The 24,080-nt window shown below is 40.2% G+C and overlaps 1 protein-coding gene across 1 annotated transcript in view; it reads left to right on the top strand.

Moving 5' to 3' along the window:
- Positions 1-968: 968 nt before the first annotated feature.
- Positions 969-24,080, top strand: part of LOC136429010 (transient receptor potential cation channel subfamily M member 3-like) — a 70,102-nt gene continuing 46,990 nt past the window's right edge. Inside the window, exons 1-2 of the mRNA XM_066418891.1 lie at positions 969-1,199; positions 15,150-15,229. Of these exons, the coding sequence (XP_066274988.1) occupies positions 984-1,199; positions 15,150-15,229 (296 nt within the window). The 5' untranslated portion in view covers positions 969-983. The remainder of the gene's footprint in view (positions 1,200-15,149; positions 15,230-24,080) is intronic.

Here is a 24,080-nt window from a genome sequence, read left to right as displayed (position 1 = left end):
GTGAGAGGTTCAATACGTGGGGCACTTTTCATGCCCAGGTAGTTTCGGTCACCAGTCCTGGAACCTGGAGTTAGGAACAGTTCTCCTGTATTTCTACGCTCCACAGCCCAATGGCGAGGGAGTCCGTTACGTGGGTCACTTTCCATGCCCAGGTAGCTCCAGTCACCAGTTTTGGAGCTTGGAGTTAGGAACGGTTCTTCTGTAATTCTACACCACTGCTGCTCCTGAGAACATTTTCCTTTGCTCCATGGTAAAGGCATTAGTTAGGTGGGGCACTTTCCATGTCCAGGCAGTTGCTCTCACTAGTCCTGGAGCTTGGACTGGGAACTGTTCTTCTGTATTTCTGCACCAAGACTGTTCCAGAATACATCTTACAAAAGATTCCTCGGTCCATGGTGAGGGCGCCCGATGTGTGGGGCACTGTCTATGCCCTGAGGTTGTTTCAGTTACCAGTCCCAGAACCTGGAGTGGGAAACTGTTCCTCCGTTGAACTCTTCACGTCTGCTCCAGAATACATCTTGTGGACATGAATCTACCCAGAGTCGTCGACAGAAGTATGTTTATTGTGGTCAGATTTCTGAACAAAAAATCCACTGTAGGCAACAATCTGACTTTCAGCACCAGGGAAAGCACCTTGAATAACATCAATGGACCATCGGTTCTAACCATGGCAGTTTTTGGAATTTAGTGACGAGCAAGAAGAAGGGATCAGATTTCCATAGGAAGAAAAACAACATAACCAACAGACGTTTCAGCACCAGAAACAGGACCTTCCATAACATCTTTGGACCATCGGTTCTAACCATGGCCATTCTTGGAATTTAGTTACAAGCCAGAACAAGGAAAGATTTCCGAACGAAAAATATACCATAAGCAACAGACGTTTCATCACCAGGGACAGCACCTCCCATAATATCTATGGGCCATCAGTTCTAACCATTGCAGTTCTTGGAATTTAGTGACGAGCAAGAAGCAAGGAAACCATGAGGAAGGTGACCATTGGTTCAGACGACTTCATCTTGTACAATGCCACGTCCTCGCGTACCCGGACTATTCGCCGGGGACACCGTTCCACGACGGGGAGTTTCAAACGGTGGTTCCGACCGTCGCAGCGCACCAAGCCCACGACAAAGACAATCCGTAAGAAGAGTTGGGAGACGCCGTTTCTGCTGAACCTGGGGAGCTCCGAGGACTTTGAAGTAGGTTTATTAATTAGCTTACAGTAATAACTTTTCAATCAGTGTTTGTAGTGGTTTTCTTACATCTACCACGAAGGTTGATTATGCTTTCAGTAGCTTTCATGTGTTCGTCAATAAGATAACTCATGAACTGCTTAATAGATAAACAAAATTCTTTGTACAACACATAGGTTTGTATTTTGGTGACCGTCTGTCACCTTCCTCAGGGCAATTCTGACTGGTTCACATTGCAGATTTAGGTGTAACTGTTTAAATCTCGACAATCAATCAGTGTTCACAGCGGGTTTATTTTCTCAGTTTATGTGCTGATCTCTGCCACAAAATCATCACACCACAAGTATGCTAATATATTGATACTGTATTACAGAACTGTTTCAACTGCAAACTTAAAACACAGCAAAAACCTAGGCCTCCTTTCCCTCAATCTACCGCGCCAAGGTAAATGAATTATTTTACAGTGTTTTGTAGTAAGCAGAATTCTATTAGATTAGGAAATATAATCTTCTCCCCTCATCTTGCTTTTTAGGGAGTATAGGGTGTGACTTACAGCCTTTATTTTCAACCCACCGGCTCATTTTCTAGGCACAGCTGTACAAAACCTGCCTGAAAGGGGCCGGGTATTGTGCAGTTTTTCCCTGACTAATAGAGCATTTACCGGTTACTCCGGGCAGCGCAAATTTCCTCATGGTAACATGGCTCGAAATTCATTTTGGGGGATAGATTCAATGGTGCACCAAACCTAAAGATTTAGGTGCACAGAAGAAGTTTGTGTGCACAACATGACATGAATTAGAATCTCAGCGAATCAGAGAGAAGAAAGAGAAAGAAGAATATGCTGCAAAATAGTGTACAATTATTGTAGTACCTTAAGCCTAGACAAGGAACTCTTCACAAATATCTAGGTGCACTTGTGCAGCCAGGGTCAGCATTTTAAGGTGCACAGCTCCAATTTTGGGTGCACAAAACTGCATCTCCGCCCAGTATTTCCAGCCCTTCTGCTACAATAGAGTGGACATTAGGAGTCTGGCCTGGAGAGAATCCTGCCGCTGAGTTCAGCCCGAAATTGAACTGGACAGAATCCTGCTCAGTTGGCTGCACAGAATAAAGGATCCCCTCTATATTGAGTCTGTGCATGACTCCGATCAGACTTCGGGTCAGCTGCGGGGGTTGTGCTGGAATTGTCTGACACTGGAAAATTAAAAACCTCTTTTGAATGATTTAGTTTCTTCCTTGCATGACCACCCAGTAATATGATATGGCTCCTATGTTATATATAATATGTATGTATACATGTTATAATTCTTATAAGGTAAGGTAAAATATATCGTAGACATCCTTCCATCTCTAGAGAATGGTAGCACTCTGGTGTCACGGTTGTGGCCAGTGTCTTTAGTTTAATGACTTGTCAGTCCTATCCTAGCATTGCAGTTCTAGCTTCAGTTGGGACATATTAAGTAAGAAAGATTCTGTTGCTGTAATATAGATACAGATAAAATATGGTGTGTTACACTATTGTACTTGCATAACAGCTCTTTTTCAAGATTTTCAGTATCTTATATGATGATTGATATGTTTAGATGAAAGATTGGCCCTTTAAAGTTCTGAAAGATTCTGTGGCTGTGATATACTGTAGATTATACACACAGTCATATAATATGGTGTGCTATACTATTTTACTTAGTAACGTAACAAAACCCTAGATTTTTTTATATCTTGTGTATGATAATTGATATGTTTAGATAAAAAGTTGGCACTTTAACATTCTGAAAGATTCTGGGTCTGTGATATACTGTTACGTGTAGATTATACACAAATGTAATGTGGTGTTATAATATACTATTTTACGTAACAGTTCCTTAGATTTTCGATATCTTATGTATAATGATTGATATGTTAAGATGAAAAGTCGGCACTTTAAAATGCTGAAAGATTGATTCTGGGTCTGTGCTATACTGTAGATTATACACACATATAATATGGTGTGCTATACTGCCGTACTTGCGTAACAGCTCTCTTTCAAGATTTACAATATGTAACATAATAATTGATAAGTTTAGATGAAAAGTCGACACAATGAAATGAAACGGCCAAAGCCACTGTGGCTATCATGCCTCGAGGCAGCTGACTTCTGCCAAACTGTGACTGCTGTGATAGGTATTGATTCATTTTCCGTACAACTCATTAATTCATCGCCACTGGCAACGGCCAAACAAAATTACTGGGCCTAATCTTACATCAGGACTGACAGCAATCGAATTAAAAGCTGAGTGGGATAGATTCGCTGTAAATTCAGATTAGGAAGAACAGCCACACAATTAGGAGAACTGATTGTTGTTTATGATCAAAGCCTATTTTATTGCCTTTGCCAAAAAAGTTGTTTTCAGATGTGTGTGTGAGTGTGTGTGTGTGTATGTGTTTGTGAGTGTGTGAATGTCTGTGTGTTTCTGTGTTTGTTTCTGTGTGTGTACATGTGTGTGTGTGTGTGTGTGTGTGTGTGTGTGTGTGTGTGTGTGTGTCTGATTATGAATAACTTGAGAAATCATAGATGGCTCTTTATGACATTTGGTATTTTTGTCCATGATTGTAAAATGAAAAAACTATTAGATTTTGGGTCCTCTTGCAGTTTTCCTTTGGTACTGCAGCAAAACATTCGGTTTTGATATCTCGTGCTTTGGACTAGCTATTGTCGCCAATTTTGGGTGGTAGATTGCTCTTCTGTACAGGGAGAAGTGACGTAAGTTTTGGCCCTCCAGCAGCTTGCTTTGACACTCTAGGGGCATTTTATTTTCTCGTATTCTGTTCTATTCTTCAGGAACTTGAAATGCCTTACCTCCCTATTCCTGTCACACTCCAGGTAGAAGTGTCAAAGGTCGCTGCCTTTGGAATCGCGGCAATAACCGAACCTGTCTGTTCTGCCTGTCTTTCTTGATGAGTTTGTGTCGAGGCTCATCTGAGCCTGAAATTGCACGAAAGAGTGACGCATCAGTATTGGGCAGGAAACTGGAGGAGCTGATCTTGGCCCTGGGATAGATAAAGTTTGACATTAGGCCATGGTAGGGAAATCCTATGGATGAAGTCCGCAGGTATTGCTTTTTTTCCTGATTCATAAAGCAAAAAGGGATTTTGTTCTCCTCTGACGATAAGAAAATACGGAAAATGGGAAAATATCTCATGTAGTAGCCTTTAATGTACTAGTGGAAGTGTAACTAGTTTGATAGTCGCAGAAGTGACATCACTAGTGAGAAAGCCTTGAGTGAAGTTATAGTGGTATTACAATTTTATGTAAGCTACAACACTTGTGTCACTTCCTGGACCACTTGAATACAAGAATAAAATACTTGTTTGCTGTGATATCATATTTAGTCATAATCATCATATTTAGTCACTTCAACTCTTGTTACACCGGATCGGTTTTCGGCAGGAAATATGAGAAGTTGATCTTGGCTCCTGAGTGGGCCCTGGGATGAGTCAAGTTTGACATTAGGCCACAGTAAGTACATTCTATGGATTACTTATCCACAAATATTGATTTTTTTTGCCTGCTTTTAAAAGACAAAGATGAAAGAGATTTGATTTTGTTCCCCTTTGATGATGGTCAATATGCCAAGAAGATATCAAAAATGGAAAACTCACTAGTAATAAGACACCAGGAGTGTTGTGGAAGAAGTGAAACTAGTTTCAAATTGGTAGTTGTAGAAGTGACACTAGTCAAGGTGGCCTTGAGTTTAGTTGTACTTGTAGCGATATTAGGCTATAATATTTGTTTAACTTTCTGGACCTCTTGAATACAGGAATAAAAGTCCTACTGGCTGCAATACCATGTTCTGTTGCTTCAACTCAACATTTATGGACCCCATTGTAAAAAAAATGAAGACATCTTGGTTGTCTTTTTTTCTTATTTTCTACGCTCTCGCATTTGACTTGGAGCGTGCAGGGGATGTCATCCATATTAAGATTTACTTGCTGTGGCCTTGCATCGGCAGGATATTAGTGTCAGCGTAGTGAACATACACACAGGGTGTGACGGGACGTTCCTCACTTCACTGCCTCCACAAAAATTACCAATTCATTTGTGAAGGAGATTCAAAGACATATTACAATTCCAGGTCCGCAGAGATTCCACAGTTCAGTGACTGTGTAATAAAGCCTTGATGTTCTACCCCAGTGGGTTGGATGCATATAACTATGACTGCATTTAGAGTGCATCATAATGCTCATCTTCATAGATGTAAAAGACAGCATTTCAAGGTTTTGTTTTGGGGATTTGCTATCCTTATGAAGCAAGCAAACCTTGCAAGGTAACAGTTACTGGATGGATTTGTAAATGGTCAGACGTTTCAGGTAGCATCCACTATCTTTCGTCAGTTACAGTTGAGCAAGATCTGGAGTCCAACAGTTGTTTAACCAAAAACTATGAATGGATATGTAAATGAGGTGAAGACAACTTTTGATAGTCCAAGTAAAGCCTCTAATTGTAAAAAAGGAGAAATTTCCCAGGAAAAAACACTATTATTTTGGTTCTAGCTCTTTTATATCATTTACATGTACCCTGTGTAAGACTTATTACATTCTGTGAAATTGGAAGATAGAAAATATCTATATGGAAATCACTTGAATGTCATGCTGCTTCCCTGTTCGTTTTATTGCCTCACCGCTTGAATGTCAGCAGGGGAGTAAATGTGAACAATCCGTAAAACTTTTATGAAAACCTAATCCCTGCGAAAAAAAGGATTTATTTCTTAGGAGCTTGTTGAGCAACACTTTGTTTCTTTAAGTGGCTGATATTCGTGGGCAAAGCTTTTATCAGGAAGGAAATCTGCACCATACCATAGGTGTAACACAAGTGTGAGCAATTATGGAGGGTGATGTCCTCAGTGCTGAAATGTCTGCTGCTTGTGGTTGTTGTTTTCTTTTGGATTTTTGGAAAATGATATTATTGTTGCCTCACTTTTTCAGTATTACTTTTCATGAATGTCAGCATGTGCTAGGGACTAGAGTTTGAGCAGTTTTGGTGGGTGCTGTCCTTTGTAGGGAAATTTCCATTGCTTGTGGTGGTTGTTTGTTTTGGAAATCTTGAAAAATGAGATTATCGTTGCCTCACTTTTTCAGTATTGTATCAGTCAGGACAATTTTTGGGAATAGTTGTACTTAACATAAACGTTAGTTGAACAGAAAAACTGCACAGCATGAAAGAAAAGAAAATAGAATGTCAGCAAAAGGCTGCACTAATGTATAAGTGCATTCACTGCGCCCATAGTCAAAAATTAGATGCTCCAGTTCTGGGTGCACAAGAGGGCATATGCACTGTGCATGTATAAAATGTACTTCATTTTGCCATCTGCATCAGCTTACTTCAGTGTCTTGAATGATAAGTGGGTCCTTTTAAGTTGACATACAAGAAATATTCACCTTTCCTTCATGTTCTTCTCCTTTTGCTTTGTATATCACAAGGACTAATTGTGTATTTCAGAGGTATTCATTGACAAGCAAAGCGTTTATTATAAGCAAGGAACACTTCTGAAAGGCACACTTAGTCATTGTATACATATACAAAGCCACAAAATTCACGAAATAAAGGTGTATATTTTACTGAATTGAGGAAGATCGTAAACTGAAGCTCGTTTTTCTCGGCTTTATTATACAGCATACATCTTTCTGACTATGACATGTAACATTCAAAGCAGTGATGAATGTAGGTCCACGGATCACTTTTATACATGGTACATATAGCACAAAGCAACATAAGCTTAGCTTTATAGACCATGACTAAAACGGCTTTTGAAGAAAATTGCTGCAATTTTTCTAAGAGTCCCATAACTTTTGGAAAGCTCTTCGTACAAGCTTTGTATGCAGGAACTGTTTCTTGTTTCAGATCACCAATAATGACCAGGTAACATGAAATGATTGTAATTTTTCTAAGAGTCCAATAACTCTTGTAACGCTCTTCATTTGTAACGCTCTTTATGTGAGTTTGTATGCAAGGGTTGCTTCTTGTTTCAGATCACCAATAATGACCAGATAACATGAAATGATTGTAGTTTTCCAAAGAGTTCCATACTCTTGTTTCGCTCTTTATGTAACACTCTTGTGAGTTTTGTATGCAGGGTTTGCTCTTGTTTCGGATCACCAATAATGACCAAGTAACATGCAATTTGTTCTTAAGAGTCCAATAACTCTTGTTACCCTCTCCATGTGAGTTTTGTATGCAGGGACTGTTAGCTTCTTGTTTCGGATCACCAATAATGACCAGGTAACATGAAATGATTGTAGTTTTTCAAAGAGTTCCATAACTCTTGTAACCCTCTTCATGTGAGTTTGTATGCAGGGTTTGCTCTTGTTTCGGATCACCAATAATGACCAAGTAACATGTATTTTTTCTTAAGAGTCCAATAACTCTTGTTACCCTCTTCTTGTGAGTTTTGTATGCAGGGGCTGTTAGCTTCTTGTTTCGGATTACCAATAATGACTTTGACTTTATTCGGATGACAACGTAACATGAAATGATTGTAGTTTTCCAAAGAGTTCCATAACTCTTGTTACGCTCTTTATGTGAGTTTTGTAATGCAGGGACTATTAGTTTCTTGTTTCCGATCACCAATAACGACCAAGTACTGTAACTTGTAGTTTTTCTAAGAGTCCAATAACTCTTGTTACGTTCTTCCTGTGAGCTTTGTATGCAGGGTTTGCCCCTTGATTCGGATCACGACTAATGACCATGTTGTATAAAATGATTGTGCTCCATCTTCCTTTATGTTTAATGTGAACAGGTGGTAATTTCAGAAGGCCAGGGGGGGGGGGGGATATCGATCCCAGCTTGCACCATGGGGTGAAGGTTAGCCATGGTCTGTGGTGTTTTATAGGTTATTGCGTGTCTGGAGACGTTTTGTGGGGTGCACAAAAGAGCCTGAAAAGAGCGCTGTGTTCAGAGCTTGCTTGAGTATTCTGTAGTAGCTGTTTGGGTTTCTCAATATATCGTGTAGGATTTACAGTTATGCAACATTTTAGAAAACACTGAACAGAATATAGTCTGTGGTGTTTTATCGTTTTTGGCTTTTCTGGAGACATTTTGTGGGGTGCACAAAAGAGTGTGAAAATAGCACTGTTCAGAGCTTGCTTGAGATGCTTTAGCATTCTGTAGTAACTGTTTGCCTTTTTGAAAATACTTGTAGGATTAATGGTTATGTGAAATTGTAAAAAACACTGAAGAGAATATGGTGTGTGACATTTTATCAGTTACATTGTATTGTCTTTCTCCAGACGGTTTGTGGGGTGCACTAAAGAGCCTGAAAAGAGCTGTGCTTCTGATGCTTAAGCATTCTGTAGTAGCTGTTTGGGTTGAAAACTAGGTGCACACCTGCAATATTTGGTGCACAACAAAAGTGTGAGCACATATGGAAGGTATTGTCCTTGGTGCTGCAATAGCTGTTAGGTTATTTTTTTCCTTTTGGAAATCCTTCATTACTATTGTGGATCAGGGCTCAAACTTCATTTTTGGGAGTAGAAAAGGTACTTCAAGGCCTGCAAAGCAAAATGTGAACAGAATGTTAGAAAGCTTGACAGCAAATGACAGTGTAGCCTTTAAAGTTAAAGTGACCCGGGCATCTTGAAAAGACGCATAGGGGTGGCGCCCATCTCCATTTCTATAGCCCTTGGGCCAGACACATTTGTGCAAGTCACTACAGCAGGGGGCTGGTCCGCTGGTAGGGATGTGTGTTTAACTTCCATACTCTTTCCCAAATGCTGAGTGCTAAGCAGAGAAAGCAGTATGTACCATTTTTAAAGTCTTTGGTATGACCCGGCCTGGGTTCAAACTCACGACCTACCGTGTGAAAGGCGAGCACTCTACCAACTTGGCCATTGCACCGGCAAATTGTAGCCTTTGGTAACAGCTAAACAGAGAAACCAGAGAATGCAAGTACTTGGTAACCCACACACATGTGCACCCTTTTAAAGTGCTCCAAGTTAGATGACCATCATCCCTGCCACTTTAATTACAGTTCTCAGCACAAATTGAAACCGGTCAGCGAAACCTCTTAAGCCAGGCCTCAGCCTTTAACGTGCCTAACACATGATGTGTTACCGGGACATGAAGCCATTATGCTGTTATTTCCATAATACATTTTACCTTGGAGCTAGCATAGCCTCATTGCCTGGTCTCACCAACCAATTTTAAACTAACAGGCAATCATATATCAAGATCACAGTTAAGCTGATTGCAACCTTAAGAACACATGCAGCTGTCTCAGTCTAACAAATTTAAGATTGAGAACATGTGTGGGCATGGTTATTGGGTAATGAAATTATTATGATGCCTTATAAATGACGCATATGCGCTTGTTTTTTTCATAAAGGCCAGATCTGATAATAAAGACTGAGAGGAAGTATTACTTCCCTTATAAAAGCTGGCACTGAGATATTACTGTTTAAAAGGCAGTAGCATATTCATCGATCTGCGTGCATGCTTCAAGGCCAGGTCTGATAAGGAAAACCATTAACTCACTCAGGGATAGAAACACAGGGTGCATAATTATGCACTTTTGTGTGCCCAAAAATTTGAGCTGTGCACCTTGTTGTTGACTGTGGGTGCACAAGTGTACTGAGGTATTTCTGTAGTGTTACACAAGTACAGTGTAATGTGTGTATACAGCATATTCTTGACAGTTAAGTGTCAGAGAAAACAATTAAACCTTTGTCATTTTAGGTAAAGCATTTTTGAAGTTCTGAAATGCGACAGTAAGGTTTGTAATTAGGTTGTTGCTGACATTCTACTTTATCTTATGTTATACACTCGAGCTGTTTTCTTTGCACTAAAAGTTTTAGATCAGATGCACATGCAGCACACCTTTTCCCAAAAATGAATTTCGAGCCCTGCCTCCCTTTAATAAGAATAGGCAGAAGCATTTTATCGATCTGCGTGCGTGCTTCAAGGTTACGACGCCCAGGTCCTTACCTGCCATGCATATATATGGGTCTGTTCAGTAATGGTGTGCTTAAAGTGCATGGGTCGTGGATCAATGACCAGAAGGGGAACACCAAGGCCAGGCTACAACAGCAGCCTATTCGTAATGTGCTTGTCGTACATTCTGGCCTTATTTTTAACTTTACGCCCACACCAATTCATTTTCATGATTTTCGGACATTGTCTTGCAGAAATTTAGCAAGCGGTCAAGACGAAAATAAATGGCAGGGAGGAAACTTGAACCTGATTGTATTCACTCCCTGAAACTGTGTGCACCAAGTAGAGTGGTACAATTTAAACATTACTACTGGACAAAATATTATGAAAATCGGACGCTTCAGGCGTCCATCCGACTGCCCTTTTTCAAGGTACAGACTTTCTCCTCAGACCCTGTTTTCTTGATGATTTTACCATTCAGCAGTTTTACCATTCAGTATTTAATCCGAGAACCTAGAAATTAGCTTGGTGTGGTCAAACGTGATCAAAAGCAATAATTTGTGTGATCAACTTCTTCTGTGTCTTGTATTCAATGCACACACTTGAGATAAACTCAGGGAGATCAAACACTGCAGTACTCTCGCATTGACCTTTGCCAAGGAGGTCATTGCCAGAGTTTTCTGTTCTTGGATGACTTTCAAAGTTTTAGAATTGATAACAAAAGCACTATGTTTTATGATGTACGTATCCTGTGTAAGTATTCATACGTGCACACTTAAAGAAAAAGAGAGAACAAATACTACTCTCTTAACAGTACTCCAGACTTTGATCTTTGCCAAAGAGGCTTTCGTCAACATTTGACTTTCTGTTCTTTGATGACTTTCAAAATTGGCGAATGGAATTTTCCGCCGATTCACCTTTGTCACCACTTGGCCACTTCACCATACTCCTACGTGTGTTGATTATCGGCTCCATAGAGACTGGGTACATGGATGGGATAGAGTCAGGTATCAGGGGAACAGTCATTAATGAAAACCAACTTCTGCCCTCCCCCCATTCTAGGACAGCATTATCCTCCCTTATGACACAGTACATCTATGTGGTGAAGTTTGTGATTAAGTACATTGTTGTAGGCTTAGTAAGAAATGGAAGTCAGAGATACCAGGAGTGCATGACGTAGTTTCTCAACATTTGAAGTCCCTATTTCCACATTCTCCCATTCCGGGACAACATTTTCCTCCCTCATAACACGGTACAAGTATCTGATGAAGTATGTGATGAAGACAGATCTAGAGATACCAGGACAGGAAGTAGTTTCCACCCTTCTCCCATTTCGGGACTACCTTATTCTCCCTCATGACACAGTAGAACAGAATAGAGGCTTTAAGTTAGTATATGTGATGCAGTCAGAGATAGTATATGTGATGAAGTCAGAGAAACCAGGAGAACAATAAGAGGTTTCTCAACATTTGAAGACCATCTTCCACTCTGGGACATCATTATCCTCCCTGATGACTCAGTACCGTGATGAGATGTAGTCAGATAGTACAGCCCATCATTGAGTGGTTTCTCAACATAGAAGACCAACTTTCCAGGGATCTCCCTATATATAGAGGTGCCCTCATACCGTAACCCCAGCACCATCTTACTGATTTTCAAAGATAGAGATTTTCTCAGGAATGTTTTTTTTGTACCAGTTTGATACACGGGCATGACATTTTTGTTTCTCAAAAATGTCGCACAGTTTGTATAAAATTATGATTTAGTGTATAATGTTGTTAGTAATTAGACCATTTTACAAGCACTGATATTATTGCATTATTGCAAGTTCGTTTCATTTCCTAAGTTGATATTGTCTTAACTTAAGATTAATGAAATCATTTTGTCGTAATCTAAATTCTCTAATTGCAAACTATTTCCTTATCATGGCTTATTCATAACCCAGTCATGAATACATGGGTTCAAAAGGTGAACCACTGAAACATACTTTGTATGCATGCAGTGGCTTTGTTCTTCTTGCATATTCATCTTGCTTCTGTTTATCAATCAGTTTTGAACTAATGTTGGTGATTATCAGCTATTGCCGGTGAAATTCCGCTGTCATGCATCTCACAGGTCATCTGTACATCATTCGCCTAACAACACTTCAGAAAGACCATTTTCTCTCCGGCTGGCATCATTCTATGGTCTTTCTAAAGCCAGATAAATGAATACTTCTAACCAAATGGGCCAGAACGACAACCATTAATATTCTCCAAGGTCTAATTCTGTTGCTCACAACATGCTTTGGAATACATTATACATTGTATATAGCTATTGCTTGATATACACAATGTACATGAATATGCCAGCACACTTAAGGTTTTGTACACATCATTTCAAGCCCCTAGAAGAATAAATCTGTCCATACAGGCATCTGACATTCTCCCAGCTTTGATAATGTAAGTTATATTTTTACGTGCTTTGGGATACCTTATAGCCACTATTTCATACAACAGAAGTTGTATTATATGTCTACCATTATCCGTAAAAGTTTGGACTTAATGTGGACACCATTTCAAGAGCAGCTAGAAACATAAATCTATCCATAAAGCATAGAACTTATAATCTGACATTCTATTTTTGGCAAGGTTTGTTGATATTACTTACATGCTTGGGAATACCTTATAGCTGCTATTGATATTAACAGATTTTGTTTATATGCTACCATCATACTTCATACTTAATGATCATTTAGTGACCAAAAACATAAATCTATGTATACTATACAGGGCTCGAAATAGTGGGTGCATGTGCACCCATTGCACCCAAAATTGGAGCTGTGCACCTAATTTTTGACTGTGGGTGCACTGGTGCACCTATATATTTTTGTAGCCTATAGGGTTAAGGTACTGTTGTACGCTAGTATACAGAATATTCTTGAAATGTAAGTATAAAAAACAGCATGATAACTTTTTGCTGTACTTTATTTAATGTATTATTTGTTTGAAATTTTGAAGTTAGCTATAGAATTACAGATTGAAGTTCTTAAGAAAGGCAGCAGCGTTAAACTTTGTAATTATGTTCTGAAGAACATTCAACTTTATTTTATCTGGTGCACCCAAAATTCTTTCTGTGCACCCAATTTTTTGAGTTGGGTGCACCAGTGCACCTATTCCCAAAGATGAATTTCGAGCCCTGCTATACCATAGAGCTACATAAACCGCATCTGACATGCTGTGCTTCCCCGTTTACGTTTGATCACGATTCATAACCCACAGCTAGATATCCGTCTAAACATTAAAAAGGAAAGTTTGTGGGTAGCTATAAAGATTCCCAGCTTAGGACTGACACCCTTCCTTCTCTAGTCCAAACTCGCTCAGATGGTTCTGTATGTGCTTTCAAACATAAGTTCCCTAAAGTCCTTTTTCCATGGATTGAAATATCAATATCCCTTTGAGCTCCCCATAATTTTGGTGACCATTAGAAAAGCTTCGAGGTTTGGAGGCACTTAACATTATAACGCCGCAGCTTCCTTGCAGGATCAGATCCTTCTGTCACGACTCCTCTTACAAATGAGTGTCATCTGTGATCGGAACGTTTTTATGGTTGTAAAATATTTCTGGCAAAGTGGAAATCTTTCTTGCAGGAGCACCAAGTCAAGATGACTTCTTATACAAATGTGTGTCATCTGTGACCGGAACGTTTTTATGGTTGTAAAATGTTTCTGGCAAAGTGGAAATCTTTCTTGCAGGAGCACCAAGTAAAGATGACTTCTTATACAAATGAGTGTCATCTGTGACCGGAACGTTTTTATGATGGTGAAATGTTTCTGGCAAAGTGGAAATCTTTCTTGCAGGAGCACCAAGTAAAGATGACTTCTTATACAAATGTGTGTCATCTGTGACCGGAACGTTTTTATGATGGTGAAATGTTTCTGGCAAAGTGGAAATCTTTCTTGCAGGAGCACCAAGTAAAGATGACTTCTTATACAAATGTGTGTCATCTGTGCCCGGAACGTTTTTATGGTTGTAAAATGTTTCTGGCAAAGTGAAAATCTTTCTTGCAGGAGCACCAAGTAAAGATGACTTCTTATACAAATGAGTGTCATCTGTGACCGGAACGTTTTTATGAAGGTGAAATGTTTTTGACAAAGTGGAAATCTCTCTTACAGTAGCTCCAAGTGACAATGGATTCTCATAGAAATGACTGTCATCTGGGATCAGGACATTTTTATGATGGTGAAATGTTTCTGGCAAAGTGAAAATCTTTCTTAAAGTAGCGCTAAGTGACACTGGCTCCTCATACACATGTGTGTCATCTGTGACCAGGCCTTTTTTATCATTGTAAAATGTTTCTGGCAAAGTGGAATTCTTTCTCGCAGTACATGTAGCTCCAAGTGACAATGACTTCTCATACAAACGGCTGAAATCTGTGATTAGGCCTTTTTTATGATCATGGTGAAGTGGAAATCTTTCTTACAGGAGCACCGAGTAAAAATGACTTCTCATACAAGCATCTGTCATCGTGACAAGGACATTTTTTATGATGATTGTTAGATTTTAGCAGCAAAGCTAGCGGAAATCTTGTTATATCTGGCAATATCCCCAAGCAACAATGACTCATACCAGCATTTGTCATCTTTCATCCATGATCAGGAAATTTTTATGATTGTTACATGTTTCTGGCAAAGTAGAAAACTTTCTTACAGTAGCACTAAGTAACATTAACTAACAAGGACGTCTCATGCAAATGGCTCTTATCTGTAACCAGGTCATGAAATGCTTGTGGCAAAGTGAAAACCTTTCTTGCAATAGTTTGTCATCTGTGACCATTACGTCTTTTACAGATAACACTTTTGCCTCGAAGCTGAAACCTTTCTGACTTAGCTGGTGTGTTACGCCTGATGGCGGTTACCGGCTATATAGGTACAGATACAGACTGTAGCCAGATGCTGCAGCTGTGCCTTCTCATTCTGCGTGATATCCCTACCAGGGAGTTTGCAGACTACGAACTACAACTAGAACTAGAGCACCTTGTAAGAAGTAACGATGGCCGTCATGTTTCCTTTGCAGGCACAGAAGTCCTGGGTGGAGAAAACGTTCAGCAGGAGAGAGTGCACCAAGTATGTGCCGAATCAGAGAGACCCCCATAGGTGAGCAGCAGTTTCGTTTCTTTCCGTTTCAACCCTTGCCAAACTGTTGTCTAATGTAGCATTAATGCCGCACTACACGCTCCTTAGCGGAGCACATTGGGCATTCCCTCCCTTTGGAACAGAGGGACTGGTATTTGGACAGCCATAATTACCATGAAATTACCATGGCAGTGTGCACTAACCAAGCATTAGTGCTGCATATGTATTTCTGGCATTAATGCTACATTAGACAACAGTTTGGCAAGGAAAGGCCTCCTCAGTTGAGGTGAAGCATGATGCTTTTTCAAGTAGCTAGTGGAAGTGCAATGCGGCTTTGCTACAGCTCACTAAGGATCAGTACTGTCTGTATAAGGTCATTGTTTTAGAATATTCAATCATTACAATCATGTAATATACTATGCACTGATTTTTTGTGTTGGGACAAAGTTTTAGTTTAGTACTATCAATTCTAGTTCTTATCTTATATGATATTTTGCCATCTACATACTCCTTGTTATTACCACTGTTGCAAAAGGATCACCTAACTCAGATCTGTGATATTGATTTGCCTTTCCGATGTTGAACCAAATATTATTATCTTTAGTAAGAAGTATATGCTATCGGGGTAAATGTGATTGCCATGCAAAACATGTTGTGCAAAAGACTATAGACTGTTCGGGAGATACAAAACACAAACAACGGGTTTGAAAGCTTGAACACGAAGGAATTTTTTAAGCACGAGAACAATTGTTTGGGACAATGGTTCCGAATAATGGCTGTCGACTCTAGAATGGACATTCCAGCTTACAACACTTGTATATAATGGATGTTCCCAACGATAGAGCGTCAAGTGACAAAAATCCTTGAGTTTGAGCCACCCCCTTTTGACCACCTCCCGTGCAGGTTGTGCTGATTGTTGTCACCATCAAAGATTAACACCATCTGCTTCACCGTGGATGAGCCCCGGGGATATCACAGTCTAAGATTCATGATGTTGGGTTTTGTTGTTAAGCCTGTCATTTTAAGCTTACTAAAATACATTTTCACCAGTTTCATGTCACTAAGTTCAGATTTTTTGTCAGCATCAAGCATTAACACCATCTTCTTCACTCTGGATGAGCCCCGGGGATATTACAGTCTAAGATTCATGATGTTTATAATGGGGTACGGATTATTGGGCTAAGACCTTGCAGCAAAGCATACTGTGGGCTGAATACAAATCCACACACAATTACATGTGCCGTCCTGTCATTCGTTGAGACACTAAGGCCACACCAATTTAATTTCTTGTTTAACAGATTTTTATTTTTTATCTTAGGAACAACAAGAAATCATGAAAAACAAAACAGAAGGCTGGGGTGAAAACTTGCACCTGACCCTGTTCACTCCCTGATACTGTGTGCACCAAAGTACAAACATTCCTTTGAGATTCTGTTTTTCCAATCTAGCATTTTTTTAAATTTTTCTATTCCGTTATCCAAGAAAATAGATTGGTGTGGCCTAAACAATAAAACCACAGGTAGACAATTTTGCATCATTCCCAGCTTAGAACAGGAAGTGTCATATTGGCTTAACGGTTAAAGCTGGTAATGTGTGAAAGGGATAATCATGATAAGTTTTCCCATTTTTCTTAAATCCTTTTACAATTTGTGACATATATCAGGCAGGGTTGAGATTGTGATCTGGTAGAGAAGGCACCTGTCAGCATCGCCGATTCTGCGATTCCGATAGATTCTGCAATAATCCAGTTAGAGTTTGCAATCAGCTTGCTACAAGGTGTTACTGTTGGGTGGGCCAGGGCTGTTTCCAGCTTTGATTTTTTTTCCGTCCCACTCATTTTTTGGGAACCCACGATGTTGGGTTTCGTTGTTAAGTCTGTCATTTTAAGCTTACTAAAATACATTTTCACCACTTTCATATCGTAAAGTTCAAATTTTTTGGACGGACGGGCTGAAATTTTTGTCCATCCCAACGAGCAAATTTCCATCCTGGGAAGGAGGGACGGGTCCTGGGGACAGCCCTGGGTGGTCTCACATTTATAAATCCTACATTCCAAGTCAATCCATTCTAAAATGTACATAATCAAGGTTGAAAAGTTTACACTGTCCTTGAAGGGAATAACTTTTAAAAATTAGATTAAAAGCCTCAAGTTATTTGTAAAACTTAATTTCTGTTGGAACCAAATTGTCTTTTGTGTGAAGGTACATTTATGCCAAGGCTATATATATAAATCCTTAGATTACATAGTATAAAAGGCATGGTTTCAACTTTACTACAAAGCTGTGCAGCAATACCCTCGCATGATCACAGAGGCTATAACTTTGTATGTATCGTGTCTCCCTTAGAAAATTGTAGTGAATGGCTGAATGGACACCATTACCCCCCCAAGATCTCCAATTCTGCTGCTAATAACGACTACAGTTACACAAGACAGTTCTGTCTGGAGATAACACGACTACGTAACACCCCAATCAGGGACGGCTTTCTTACATAACACAACTGCATAACGCCGCAATCAGGGATTACTTTCTATGTAACACCCCTGCATAACACTAGAGTCTGCTGTAGAAAATTGTAGTAAATGGCTGGACGTAATTATCCATTTGTACTCTAGGACCTCCAAACCACACTTACACAATACAGTTCTGTCTGGAGATACACATGTAACACAACTACCCTTGCCATACTGTTGTCTAATGTAGCATTAATGCCGCACTACGCGCTCCTTATTGGATCACATTGGGCATTAATGCTGGATTCCCTCTGCTCCCTTTGGAACAGAGCATTAATGCCAGCATGCACCCCTGTCCATTAATCATCATTTATCACCCAGTCATTAAGGGACTGGATTTTGGACAGCCATAATTACCATGAAATTACCATGGCAGTGTACACTAACCAAGCATTAGTGCTGCATTTGTATTTCTGGCATTAATGCTACATTAGACAACAGTTTGGCAAGGGTACATAATGCCGCAATCAGAGACGACTTTCTTACATAACACAACTGCATAGCACCGTAATCAGGCACAACTTTCTTACATACATGTAACGCAGCTGCATAACACTGCAGTCAGCGTTGTCTTTCACAGAAGTTCACACTTTTGTCGAGAGCCTTTGTTTATTTGTGTAACTTGCCTCTGATGATAACACTTGTGTAAGAGCCAGACTGTCTTGCTTCAAGGAACGTTCTTAGACGACAAAAGGCATGTCATTAACAAACCAAAGACAGCAGATGCTGTCTGAAACGTATCCAGTTGCTTGTCAATGAGTAACTGTCTTTTGACGTACGTTTCTTATTACCTGGATTTCTAACCTTCACCTACGTATACACAAGGGGATCCCTTGCCATACTGTTGTCTAATGTAGCATTAATGCCGCACTACGCGCTCCTTATTGGATCACATTGGGCATTAATGCTGGATTCCCTCTGCTCCCTTTGGAACAGAGCATTAATGCCAGCATGCACCCCTGTCCATTAATCATCATTTATCACCCAGTCATTAAGGGACTGGATTTTGGACAGCCATAATTACCATGAAATTCAGGTAGCACTCAGGGTCAAAAATCGGCGTTTCATACGTCGGTTTCATACGCGGATAAAATTCATACGCGTATGAAACTGCCGTTGCGTACCAAATCCTGGCGGCGCAGTGGGCGGCTGACAAAATTTCGTACGCCTCCTCGGTGGGCGGTTTGTTACGTGGCCGGCAAAATTTCGTGCGGGCTGGCAACATTTGGTGCGTCTGTTCGGTGGGCAGTTTGTTACGCGGCCGGGAAAAATTTGGTACGTTCGCTCGGCGTACATTATGTACGTCTATTCGGTGAACAGTTTGTTACGCAGCCGGGAAAATTTGGTACGTTCGCTCGGCACACCGCGAAAATTTGGTACGTTCGCTCGGCGTACATTATGTACGTCTGTTCGGTGGGCAGTTTGTTACGCGGCCGCGGGAACATTTGGTACGTTCGCTCGGCGTACATTTTGTACGTCTGTTCGGTGGGCAGTTTGTTACGCGGCCGGGAACATTTGGTACGTTCGCTCGGCGGGCCGACAACTGCCGTTGCGTACCAAATCATTTTTTTTTTTCCAAATCATTGGCGTTGCAAAGTTCTACTTCTAGTATAAGTCGGTTCAGCTGTGGGCGACGTATGAAATTTCGTATCATATGATCATTTACTGGACGTCATTTTATAAGTTAACTTTTGTAAAATCAATAGACGCATATGACAACTGTATGGAGTGCCATACGTTCAAGAAATGATGCTATGACGCGTATAAAATTTCATGTGTACGGATTTTGTGGGCGACGTATGAAATTTCATACGTGATCATTTATTGGGCGTCATTTCGTAAGTTAACTTTTGTAAAATTAATAGACGCATATGACAACTGTATGGAGAGCCATACGTTCAAGAAATGATGCTATGACGCGTATAAAATTTCATGTGTACGGATTTTGTGGGCGACGTATGAAATTTCATACGTGATCATTTATTGGGCGTCATTTCGTAAGTTAACTTTTGTAAAATTAATAGACGCATATGACAACTGTATGGAGTGCCATACGTTCAAGAAATGATACTATGACGCGTATGAAATTTCATGTGTGCGGATTTTGTGGGCGACGTATGAAATTTCATACGTGATCATTTATTGGGCGTCATTTCGTAAGTTAACTTTTGTAAAATTAATAGACGCATATGACAACTGTATGGAGAGCCATGCGTTCAAGAAATGATGCAATGACGCGTATAAAATTTTATGTGTGCGGATTTTGTGGGCGACGTATGAAATTTCATACGTGATCATTTATTGGGCGTCATTTCGTAAGTTAACTTTTGTAAAATTAATAGACACATATGACAACTGTATGGAGAGCCATACGTTCAAGAAATGATGCTATGACGCGTATAAAATTTCATGTGTACGGATTTTGTGGGCGTCGTATGAAATTTCATACGTGATCATTTATTGGGCGTCATTTCGTAAGTTAACTTTTGTAAAATTAATAGACGCATATGACAACTGTATGGAGTGCCATACGTTCAAGAAATGATGCAAATACGTTCAAAATATCATGTGTACGGATTTTTCATGTGTACGGATTTTGTGGGCGACGTATGAAATTTCATACGTGATCATTTACTGGACGTCATTTTGTAAGTTATAGACACATATGACAACTGTATGGAGTGCCATACGTTCACGAAATGATGCTATGACGCGTATGAAATTTCATGTGTACGGATGTTGTGGGCGACGTATGAAATTTTTAATACGTGATCATTTATTGGGCGTCATTTCGTAAGTTAACTTTTGTAAAATTAATAGACGCATATGACAACTTTATGGAGTGCCATACGTTCAAGAAATGATGCTATGACGCGTATAAAATTTCATGTGTACGGATTTTTCATGTGTACGGATTTTGTGGGCGACGTATGAGATTTCATACGTGATCATTTACTGGACGTCATTTTGTAAGTTAACTTTTGTAAAATTAATAGACGCATATGACAACTGTATGGAGTGCCATACGTTCAAGAAATGATGCAAATACGTTCAAAATATCATGTGTACGGATTTTTCATGTGTACGGATTTTGTGGGCGACGTATGAAATTTCATACGTGATCATTTACTGGACGTCATTTTGTAAGTTATAGACACATATGACAACTGTATGGAGTGCCATACGTTCACGAAATGATGCTATGACGCGTATGAAATTTCATGTGTACGGATGTTGTGGGCGACGTATGAAATTTTTAATACGTGATCATTTATTGGGCGTCATTTCGTAAGTTAACTTTTGTAAAATTAATAGACGCATATGACAACTTTATGGAGTGCCATACGTTCAAGAAATGATGCTATGACGCGTATAAAATTTCATGTGTACGGATTTTTCATGTGTACGGATTTTGTGGGCGACGTATGAGATTTCATACGTGATCATTTACTGGACGTCATTTTGTAAGTTAACTTTGTAAAATTAATAGACGCATATGACAACTGTATGGAGTGCCATACGTTCACGAAATGATGCTATGACGCGTATGAAATTTCATGTGTACGGATGTTGTGGGCGACATATGAAATTTCATACGTGATCATTTATTGGGCGTCATTTCGTAAGTTAACTTTTGTAAAATTGATAGACGCATATGACAACTGTATGGAGTGCCATACGTTCAAGAAATGATGCTATGACGCGTATAAAATTTCATGTGTACGGATTTTTCATGTGTGCGGATTTTGTGGGCGACGTATGAAATATCATACGTGATCATTTACTGGACGTCATTTCGTAAGTTAACTTTTGTAAAATTAATAGACGCATATGACAACTGTATGGAGAGCCATGCGTTCAAGAAATGATGCAATGACGTGTATAAAATTTCATGTGTGCGGATTTTGTGGGCGACGTATGAAATTTCATACGTGATCATTTACTGGACGTGAAAGTAATTTTTGCCGGAGCTTGCCAAGTATGCGTGAACATTTGCGATATATTTTGGATTCTACAGATTCTCATACGCGGACTGATGTTATGTTCTAGTATTATTAGTTTGGGAAATTCAAAATTTGTTGGGCGTATAGATTTTTCATACGTGGACAGGTGCGATGTATTAGTTGGGGAATTCTCCCGTTTACGGGCTTGTAGATTTTTCATTGGACATATGCTAAGACGATCTTTGCACATAGCACTCCCCCGCCCGGCGGGTACTATTTTCTGCCCGGGTCTTTTACGGACTACGTTACGGCAAAACCTCCTTGGTTACGGTAAAACAGACTGCGTTTATTCCTTCCGCTATTGACGATCTTTGCACGCAAAAATTCCCCCGCCCGGCGGCTACTATTTTCTGCCCGGGGTTCAGACTATGTTACGGTAAACAGATTGCGTGTATTCCTTCCGCTAAAGACGATCTTTACACGCAGCACTTCCCCCTCCCCCCCGCCCTGCCCTGGGTGTTATGGACTGTGTTACGGTGAACAAGCTGCGTGTATTCCTTCCGCTAAGACGATATTTGGACAGATTTTCATACGCGGACTGGTTTGATGTTCTAGAATTAGTTTTGGAAATTCAAAATTTGTTGGGCGTATAGATTTTTGATACGTGGGCAGCTGCAGGTACGATGTATTAGTTTTGAAAATTCTCCCGTTTTCGATGTTGTAGATTTTTCATTGGACACATGCGATGTATAAGTCGTGCATAATGTACCGGCTGTGGCGTTCTTTATAGTTGGTTTGGGAGAAAACACATGCACACTTGATTTGTCATACTAGTATGTAGAGATGATGTAGGGAATGAAGAAATGTAGTCGAAGGGCCAACGCTCTAGAACACGCTTATTTTGTTAAAATGCTAAAACGACGCAACGCGCCTCTCCCGTGAAAATACCCTCAAGTAGGCTCTACTTAAACACTCCTAGCAGAAAGTTTTGTGCCGTGTCCAATTGCGGGCATCCCACGGCCACAGAGTGTAGTCACTAGAAAGTTGTGTATAAAAGTCATGAACGGCAACAATGCACTGTCCCATATACATGTACCTATGCTTTGTCAAACTCTCCTGTCTACCTCTCCCGCTGGGTATGTACATATATAGAATACAACACGGGGTATTCCGTATCACCCGAGGTACCAGCCCGACCGCGGGTCGGATCCGACCCGCGGGAGGGCTGGGACCGAGGGTGGTGCGGAATACAACGTGTTGTATTTTATTTATGTCATACCTTGGCCATACCCACCCGAGAAAACACACATTTCAATGCGGAATGCGCCTGAAGTTGAGGGAGTTTTGTGTCCTCGAACAAGAAAATGTAGCAACATTGATTCCAATCTCCGAATCCGGTATTCGAATTTCCGACGGCCGCGCAACCGACGCGTTCGAAATGCGTTCGAAATATTCTATGGAAGCCTGTGTGATAACCCTCCCGAACCCTATGTGATCCGGATAGTTATCACACGGTCCGGAACACCCGTATCAGGCCCAGGCATGACATAAAAATCAATATAACGGGAGAAGGCCTAGGGTGGGGAGGGTGGATGGTGTGTGGTTGTGAGGCTAAAAGTCCGGGGTTATAGCTGACCCGACTTGAAGTTTTTTTCCCCACACAATACTAACCTGGTACCCCCTATTTTTGGACGAACACAAAACATAAGATACTAACGTTAGCTTCTGTACAACAGTTGCCGTTAATAAACATGAGCGTCTAGAGTATGGTTTCTAGCATACTGACCCAAATGTTCGCCAAATTATCAGGAGAAAAACATGTATAATTGAGAGTTTAGCTACAAAAAGGGCTCAAATTGGTCCTTATCTTCTTGATCTCATCGTTATCACCGGCCCTCGGTGTTTATTTTGCGGGTAAACGGTCAAACGTCAGAAGCTAACCTGGCCTCTCACCCCGCGCTACTCGTGTCAACGATGTTCGATCTTGTGCCGTTTTAGAAAAACCCGGAAGTAGAATCGAATATTCGATGCTTGGCCCTTCGACTAAATGAATGCATTTAGATTTCATTCTTTGCGCTTGGGAAGGTATGATGAGAAAGTTTGTTCCACCAAATGGAAAGAGGAAGACATACGATGTAAAAGCAAGGAGGTTGAAAATATATTTTTACGCTTTTTCTTCAAGTGGGAAAATAGAAACTATCGACCATTTCTATCTGATCCATGCCTTAGCAGACGGCATTGTTGCAAGCTTTTCCTCGGTATAAAATTATTAGGTTCGTTGTATACATTTCTTCTAACGTTTAATTCTTGCTATTTCTTCAAATGTCAAACGTATAGATCTATTATTGAAAAATCTTCAAAGGTAAGTCCTGATGTCACTTGTAGATACTGCCATTGTTTACTGTGGGACGCGATG

This window comes from Branchiostoma lanceolatum, chromosome 2 (assembly GCF_035083965.1).
Source record: "Branchiostoma lanceolatum isolate klBraLanc5 chromosome 2, klBraLanc5.hap2, whole genome shotgun sequence".
NCBI classification, from domain to species: Eukaryota; Metazoa; Chordata; class Leptocardii; order Amphioxiformes; family Branchiostomatidae; genus Branchiostoma; species Branchiostoma lanceolatum.
This window is presented reverse-complemented; position numbering and strand designations above follow the sequence as displayed.